General features: G+C 35.6%; 1 protein-coding gene across 1 annotated transcript in view; it reads right to left on the bottom strand.

Annotated features, from left to right (window-relative positions):
* ACAD11 (acyl-CoA dehydrogenase family member 11) overlaps positions 1-9458 on the bottom strand; it is a 109526-nt gene that overhangs the window by 56497 nt on the left and 43571 nt on the right. Inside the window, exons 10-13 of the mRNA XM_077865169.1 lie at positions 8507-8584; positions 7676-7814; positions 1626-1733; positions 15-113 (exon numbers count right to left, since the gene is read on the bottom strand). Coding sequence (XP_077721295.1) covers positions 15-113; positions 1626-1733; positions 7676-7814; positions 8507-8584 — 424 coding nt within the window. The remainder of the gene's footprint in view (positions 1-14; positions 114-1625; positions 1734-7675; positions 7815-8506; positions 8585-9458) is intronic.

The raw sequence follows: 9458 nt of genomic DNA, 5'->3' as shown, positions 1-9458 counted from the left end.
ATCTGAATACTCACCACTGCTCCACCATTTCTTGCCATTAATTACATAGCTGTCTCCATCTCGTTGGATGCTACATTCAATGTTTGTGGCATCACTTGAAGCTACATTGGGCTCTATAAATAAGCAAAGGTTGAATTTATAGGCAGGCAAACATCAATAATTTACAAAAGAGACTTTAGATAAGGAAATCTGAACTCTGAGGATAGAGGAATGTTCCTATCCTTTCCTCCTTCCACCCTGGTTCTCCTATAACTTACACTTAGTAGGTATTCAATAAATGTGCATTGGAAGAATGAACAAATGGATTTCGAACACTGGGGATCAGCAATTGTGTCCTTGTTTTCCTCAGAGATACATGGTTTGAGATAACTCACTCAATCCTTTCTCCAATTATCAAAAGTAGATTAAAAATATTGTTCTTTATTGCCCACAATGGAAATCTACTAAATACTAAGATTTTGCAAGCTGGATTCCCACACCTAGTTTACTATCTTAGATAATTTCTAACTGTGCCTTGCAAATTCCATCAGTAATGCTTTCATTTTGCATTTTGTAAAGCCTGCTCAACACAATGTCTTCAGAAAGTTTTCCATGGGACACCCTCACACAATTGCTTTACTATATGGCATTTCAAAATGTACAGGCTAGCCCTCAATCATAGTAATCTGTACTTGTTACTATGCTGCTCTTTTAAATGAGTCCTTCTGATATTTTTTGTGTTCTATTTCTATAACTAGAGACCCATGGGGCTTCTTTAGAGAGAGCTGTATACTTATTTTGTAACCTCCAATTAGTTCTTTGTAGACAACATCATACTGCAGATGTTCAATAAATGTCTCTTACTGATTTTAAACGGAGATCCGTTGTGCTATTATAAATATATGCAATGTTATAGAAGACTTTTAAATCTGGCCAAAATTATAGCCAGATGACATTTAGTTTAATAGTAAGCTCAACTATAAAATGATGACTTTTTCCTTTGAAGAATTTTTTTTAATTTAAATTTATTTTGCCAACATATAGTATAACACCCAGTGCTCATCTCATCATGTGCTCTCCTTAATGCCTGTCACCCAGTTACCCCATCCCCTCACCTACCTCCCCTCCTTTGAAGAATTCTTAATTGCTGCTTCCTATGTACGAATGGTACCAAACCCATTTTTATTAACATGCTCCTAATTTTACTTCTCTTCATGATCATAATTTGAACTATGTGACCAGCATTGGTGAATGTTGTATTTTTCTAGGTTTATGGCAGAATTAAGTATTTTGTAACTACAATAAAAATTATTACAAAGATGAATATCTCATAGATAAGAGCAAAAAAAGATAACAGATATGCATAGATGGCAATTTTAGAAATGTAAGTCAAAAGATTATGAAGTTAGGTTTACTCTGCTGCTAAATGCCTAAAGTAGATTACCAGGAAACATCACCTGGTATCCTCCCAATTCTGCACATTTAAAAATGTCAAAATTTGAAACTGAGCTCAAAACAAACATATACACATCTCTGTCCATGGGCAAATTTGCCTGAAACACAGAGTCACCTCTTTCATTTCTTTACATCATCCATAACTCCAGGATGACTGACTGCACAAGGGGAGAACCATGATTTGCTTTTACCTGTCATACAGAAGCAGGAGGCAATGTTCCCTTGAAGAAGAGGCTCGAGCCACTGCTGCTTTTGCTTTTCACTTCCATATTGGTGGAGCACTTCCATGTTCCCTGTGTCTGTAAGTAATAAGAAAAAACATTTCTTTTGCATTTAAAAACCTACCAATGTAAAAAAATAAAATAAAATAAAAACTTACCAATGTGAAATCCAAACTTTATGTTGATAATATACACATGTATCTTTTTAAAGCAAATGTTTGCTTACAAAAATATTTTGAAACGTAAGAGTAAATATGATTTTTTATGAAGGTACACCATAAATAGTTATAAATATATGGCATTTGGTGCATATTCAACTTGTGTTGAATTACACACACTTGTCTGCTTCACCTCAATAAAGCATGGCTTTTTTTTTTTTAAGATTTTATTTATTTATTCATGAGAGACACAGAGAGAGAGGCAGAGACACAGACAGAGGGGAGAAGCAGGCTCCTCAGTGGAGCCTGATGTGGGACTCGATCCCAGGTCTCCAGGACCATGCCCTGAGCTGAAGGTAGATGCTCAACCACTGAGCTACCCAGGCGTCCCAATAAAGCATGGCTTTAATGACATCTGACTCAATTAGGACTAAGGGAAACAATGTACTGTTTTAATCTTTCCTTGCTATCTTGTAAATATGCTTTGCTAGGATTAACTGCAGTGCTCCTGGAGAACAATTATTATTCTATGCTCTACTGAGACTCCAGTGCTGAGACTCCTGCTCCTCAAACATACACTGTACTAACTTTATCCATAATTCCTAAGTAAATTTCTGCTCCTGAACCACTTCCATTGTGAGGAATCTCTGATTACCTAGTCAGAAATATCTCCTTCCTCAAACTCAGAGAGTAATTATTGTCTTTTTACCTATACCATCACTCTTACTTTTGTGTACCCCTACCATCTAACCCCTACCATCTAGCGGAGTACTAGGTCATATCTCAAGAATGCTAAATACAGGTCAGCCCTGGTGGCTCAGAGGTTTAGCACCTGCCTTCAGCCTAGGGCCTGATCCTAGAGACCTGGGATCGAGTCCCACGTCAGGCTCTCTGCATGGAGCCTGCTTCTCACCCTACATGTATCTCTGCTTCTCTCTGTGTGTGTCTCTCATGAATAAATAAATAAAATCTTAAAAAAAAAATGCTAAATACAAAATCCCAGATGGAAAATGACAGCAGATAACTTCAAAGATCCTTTCCAACCCTCAGAAGGCATTGTTCAGTTACTGATACACTAGTATCAGTCTCATATAACAAAGGATGCATCATGTCTGCCATGGAGCAAAACATTCTAGGAGCTTTTCTCTGATATCTGTTCCTATCAAACAACTAAAAAAAATACTATTTAAAACCTTTCCCTTGAAAACGGATTACTCATAAAATTTTTTTAAAAAGATCTATTCAGGGATCCCTGGGTGGCGCAGCGGTTTGGCGTCTGCCTTTGGCCCAGGGCGTGATCCTGGAGACCCGGGATCGAATCCCACGTCGGGCTCCCGGTGCATGGAGCCTGCTTCTCCCTCTGCCTGTGTCTCTGCCTCTCTCTCTCTCTCACTGTGTGCCTATAAAATAAAATAAAATAAAATAAAATACTAAAAAAAAAAAAAAAAAAAAAAAAAAAGATCTATTCATCTTGTTTTAGAGAGAGAGATAGATTAAAAGACTGTGCAGTGGGGGGCAGAGAGAATCTCAAGCAGTCTCCTCCCTGAGCAGGGAGCCTTGATCCCACAACGCTAACCTAAGATCATGACCTGAGCTGAAATCAAGAGTCTGATGCCCAACTGACTGAGCCACCCAGGTGCCCTGATTATTCATAAGATTTTCAGGAAGAATTTTTCAATATCACCTCTAAACATGACTTGAACATGGGGTGCCTGGGTGGCTCAGTCAGTTAAATGTCTACCTTTGGCTTAGGTCATGATCCCAGGGTCCTGAGATCAAGCCTCACATCAGGCTCCCTGCCCAGCGGGGTTAGCCCACTTTTCCCTCTCTTCTGCCGCTCCCTCTGTTTGTTCTCTCTCTCTCAAATAAATAATTTTTTTTAAATTTTAAAAATAAATCTGACTTGAAGGATAGTCCCTGAAATGCCTATGAAAACGGAGTTAAATCCAAGTTAAGTCTCTCAAAATGTGTTTCCACTCTGTTCAGACACTACTAACCAAGCCAAAGTTATATTAAAATGCACAAAATTCCTAGTAGATTAACATTAGCTTAAAATTCTTTTTGACTGAGGGAGAAAATGAGCCTTGAGATCTAATTAATGAAGCTCATTGTTTCCTTTGCTTATTTTAAATTCATTGTTTGTTATAGTTCAAATGAGGTAAATATTGAATAATATCTTTCCAAAAATTGCAAGTTTATTCTGAGAAGCTGGCGAAATGACACTATCATTTATAGGCTGGTAAAAAGTCCAGATAAGTTACTTCTACAAAAACAATCCATTAAATCAGCCCAAAGGCCCCCCAAATTTTCTAGTAATAGCTATAGAATTAAAATAGCTATTTTCAACATTCTAACATAAAATGTCATATGACTTCATGAAGAGCAAAAAAAGAAAAGACAAATTGGAAGACTACATATGTTTCCTATAAGCTTTTAGAACTATTTGGAAAGCTTGAGTAAAAATTCATCTTTTAAAATTAAGAAACCTTCAAAGCATTTAATTGGCATCAATTACATTCCCTTCTTTATCTGTTTTGGAAATGATCTAAAACACAATGCCCCAAGGCCTTCATGAAGATAATTCCACTACAAATAGAAAACGCCTAGTTTTCTACTTATGATTTTATACATTCTTGTTTGCTGACGAGAGTTGCTGATCATACTTTGGCCAAAGAAAATGTATTTTCCTGCCCAATTTCAAAATTTCAGCAGTTTGGTGATATTATTTAGACAGTATAATTGATATACTCATGAAATGTTAATATTAGAAATTATAATGCTAGAAAAATGACCTTCTAGTGAAAAGTGAGTTCATGGGTCAAATGGAGAAAGAGTGGCAGAGCTGTTTCTGCAAAGGAAGTCTTCTATAGCATTATTTTTCATATTATGACCCATTAGTATGTCATGAAATTAATTTAATGGAATATGGTGAGCATTCTCTAAAAAAATGAAATAGATCAAAATAGAACACATTAGATTAGACTCATTGGAAAATATCTTAGTATTTTATTTAACACATGTTGAGAGACTTAACTTGGATTTAACTGTTTTCATAGGCATTTCAGTGACTATCCTTCAAATCATATTTTTAAAAATTAAAAAAATATTTTATTTATTTGAGAGAGAGAGAGAGAGAAAGAAAAAAAAGAGAGAGAGAACAAGCAGGGGGAACAGCACCTCCTCCAGGGGAGGGAGAAGCAGGCTAACTTGCTGGGCAGGAAGCCTGATGCAGGGCTTGATCCCAGGACCCTGGGATCACGACATGAACTGAAGGCAGACACTTTTTTTTTTTTTTTTAAAGATTTTATTTATTTATTCATGAGAGACAGAGAGAGAGAGAGACAGAGAGAGAGGCAGAGACACAGGCAGAGGGAGAAGCAGGCTCCATGCAGGGAGCCTGACGTGGGACTTGATCCCAGGTCTCCAGGATCACGCCCGGGGCTGAAGGTGGCACTAAACCTCTCAGCCACCTGGGCTGTCCTGAAGGCAGACACTTAACTGCCTCAACCACCCAGGTCCCCATCTTCAAGTCATGTTTAGAGGTGAAAATTCTTCCTGAAAATCTTATGAGTATTGCATGTAATAAGAGAAACTATTATTTCATGAAGCCCCTCTTCAGTAATATATATGCCTCTCACTTCTTGTTCCCCAAGCGCCTCACCGGATCCACCTATTCATTCATGAACATACATGTACAACTACATATGCTACATATTGGGTCAAAATATAAATTATATTTCTTACTATAGGTAGCAATAAAAAATTAAGTTTTAAACAAAACACTACCAGTTCTCCTTCCACAAAATCATGCCACCTATATATAGCATAATGTAATAGCTTCACATAAATGAGATGGAATCTTTAGAAATTCTGTGATAGACTTCTTGACCTTTACAATAGCCTCATTATTGAATTAAAATGTAATACAGCATTAATTTGATAAACTGATGATCTGAAGAGGGAAAACCACCTCAGGATGGTTCAACCATCATCAGAAGTCTGTAACTGCCTTAATAGTTCCAAATAAATGAGAGTCAAAGTCTACCATGCAAACACTTTGCTATGCAACCAGACTGTGTTTTCTCTCAGATATACCATATACTTCTTTGTGGCAGTTCCATCCTTCATTAACTCTTTATGGGAGAGCTTTAGCAGCAGGGCCATACAATGAGCACAAAAAGTAATATTGACTTCTAACTTGTTCAGTGATAATATAAGATATCATACCATCATCCTTTTACAACAAATCAAATGTTGGTCCTTGATTGCAACAGAGTAACTAGAGTAACTTGGGGGAAAAAAAGACAAAAGACATTCCCAGGGTTTACCCTAGACCTACCGAATCAAATCTCCAGGGATAGAGACTGTGAATCTTGTGTGTGTGTGTGTGTGTGTGTGTGTGTGTGTGTGTGTGTTTTGTTTGTCTATTTTAAGTTCCTTAGCCAGTTCTTTGACAAATCCAGGTTTGGAAACCTCTTCTATAGACTACATTCCAGGTTTATCTCTTCCATATTATCTTTTAAAGAAAAGTTGGCTTCCTTCCCTTATTCTTCCAATTTTTCATGCCATTATCTTTGGAGGCATCCTTGACTTTCCCATATCCAATCAGGAAATTCTCTTTGCTCTTCCTTCAAAATATACTTAGGATATTTCTGCTTCTCACCTTTTCCACTGCTACCACCCTGGAACAAATCCCCATCATCTCTAACTAGGATTATTACAACAGACTCCCTACTTCCTTCCTTCCCCCCTTTTGTTAATTCTCAACATAGTAGTCAAAGTGATTCTTTTAAAACTGAGGTAACATCTTGTCATTCCTCTGGTCAAATCTCCAATGGCTTCCCATTTCACAGGAGATATGAGCCCTTACCTGCCCTATAAGTCCTTTTCCTCTCTGATATCTTCTCTTACTATTTTCCCAACTAGGCCGGCTTCCTTGACTCTTCTTGTAATATACCAATCATACTCTTGCCTTAGGGTCTATGCATTTTGTTTCCTCTGCTGTGGAAATTCTTTCCCCAGATATCAGCGTGGCTAACTCTCTCGCCTTTTTACATGTTTATTGAATATCATTTTCTCAGTAAGACTTATCCTGATCATTCCATGTTAAATTGTAATCTGCATTTCTTGTTCCCCAGCATTCCAGAGTTTCCCTACCCAGCTGGAGCTTTTTTTTTTTCCTTATTTTTTCCAAAGCACTTTTCATCTTTAAATCTACATAATTTATTCACTTACTATATTTATTATTTATTTCTGTCTCACTCCATCAGAACATCAGCTTAATGAGAGCAGGAATTTTTGTGTATTTTATTCCTTGATACATTCCAAGGATCTAGAACAGTGCCTGGCACATAGTAAGTAATCAATAAATAACTGGTGAATAGGGATGCCTGGTCTGGCTCAGTTATAAGAGTGCGTGATTCTTGATTTCAGGGTCTGGAGTTCAAGCTCCAGGTTGAGTTTAGACATTACTTAAATTTTTAAAAACTTAAAGAAAAAAACTGGTGAAGAAATGGAGAAATAGGGAGGCTAAAAAAGATTTGGAACTCTATCCATTCCAACTAGTCATATAAATATCTAATACTCAATCGTGAAACTGTAATCTTTATATTGCCAGTCCGTTTGGTGGTGGCCTCTATTCACTAATATTCTTAATGTAATAATGTTTAACAAAAGAATAAATCCAATGAGAATATCAGATCCATTTTTAAAAATATTTAAATCAAAGTACCTGAAAAGTAAAATTATAGACTAGTTTATAAACGAATGACTTTGTGTAGAAAAACTTCCCATCATGAAACAGAAAAATTTTAAACACTGCTCAAAATATCTGAGAAAGTTGTTTTTAAATAATATAGTAACCTGGTGCTTGGCAGTTAAAGACATCTGGAGCAAAAAAGCATTTTCCTGTTTCTTCAGCAATCAAGGCATAGTCCACCTGGCTGAGACCACTTACAGCTGGCAAAAACAAGTTCCAGAGGCCTTCTGCTTTAGCCATTTCCTGTCAAAGTGATGAATATGCCAGAGTGAACATAATTTACCAAGAATTAAAAGTTTATTTAAAAAATGTACTGCTATTTATGCTTTTTGAAATTTAAAAACACTTATGAAGTTATTTGTTTCATTTACCCTGCAGTGTGTGAAACCAAATAGTTACTAATTCATTATAAATCAAGTTTCCTATCTATTAAAGAAATGCCTTTTTCTCCAACTTTCCTTATATTTGGCTGAAAAATTACATTTGCTTTCTTGAGTATTTCTTATTGAATCACAGTTATTACTGAATCTCCTACATTTGTGTATAATTATGCCAAACATACTATTTTGTACATTTTAATTTCTTACATGTGTTGTGGTTAGGATTTAAAATGATGAAATACTCTGAGCCCATGTGGAACAAATGTCCTGTTTGACTTCTATCGCAATTTCACAACAGATGGTAGTGAGTGGTGTTGATCATCTTTTTTTCTTTCAACAGCTGTAAGAAGCTATCCTCATCCTATACTTTATACAAAACTCTCTGTAACCTAATTTGTATACTGTGGATTCTATTTTTAACTTTCTCTTTAAAAGTTATTATTGATATATTTATTCTTTACATATATAATAACAACAGCAATAACAAACTAAGGTTTAAAAAAAAACACCTATATATACATTTTCTAATGTTAAAGGTTTCCTCATTTTTCTTACCTTAAGTTTATCAATCACTAAAGGTTTTTTCCATTTGTTCACTGAATTTTCGTTTTGAACACAGAACTCAATTACCTCCTTAAAGTAATAAGAAAAAAAGTTTATCAGCTAAAGTAAATATAAAGTAAATAATGCCATAAGCTGCAAATATCCAAAGTAAATATATGTAGGCAAAGAAGCTTTTTGAGCTGCTATTAAATAAGTAATATTTCTAAGACCAGATATACAAATATAAACAATTCTAGAGGTTTGCTGCTCACGAAATTATGCTGCCTCAATATTAGATAACAGACTTCCAAAATCTTGTACCAAATTTTGAGTGTTCCATTTTTAGCAATATGGCACACTGGGTGGTCATAAGAACCCCTCTCAAAGTAGTACAATTAAAAATGTCAGAGAAAATATTTAAAATAATTTAAAAAATACATGTAGTAATGAATAGCTGTGCTGGAAAAACAATAAGAAAATTCCTCAGCAGCCAGAAGTAAAAATCCTGACTCTTCAGGGGTTACTAAATTACTTGTTTCAAACACCATTAGCAAAAATTGGCAAAACCAAAAGTGTAACAAAACAGAATTACACTCCCCAGAGACTACAGATAAAATAATAATCAGATACAGAATAAAGTATTTGTGTCCAAGAGATTTCAAGAATAAAGGAATGAATCAAAAGTATGACAAAGGTTGTCAAAATTGGCCAAATTTGATAAAGAACAGAACAAAAAAAAGGATAAAGAACCAAAGGCAACCTGAGGAAAAGAAAAACCAAAGTAATGAAATTTAAAAATTCAAGCAGTGGTTCTAAAACTTTGGTGGTATCAGAATACTTGGGGCACTTGGTGAGAACACAAGGATCCATGACTTATCCTATTTCAATGAGCCTACGGCTTATGTATTCTTTACGAGCTCTGGCAATTCTGACACTCTCAATTTTTTTTTTTTTTTAAGATTTT

Source organism: Canis aureus, chromosome 22, assembly GCF_053574225.1.
Source record: "Canis aureus isolate CA01 chromosome 22, VMU_Caureus_v.1.0, whole genome shotgun sequence".
Lineage (NCBI taxonomy): Eukaryota > Metazoa > Chordata > Mammalia > Carnivora > Canidae > Canis > Canis aureus.
The sequence above is the reverse complement of the archived record's forward strand: the minus strand, read 5'-3'. Positions and strand labels throughout refer to the sequence as shown.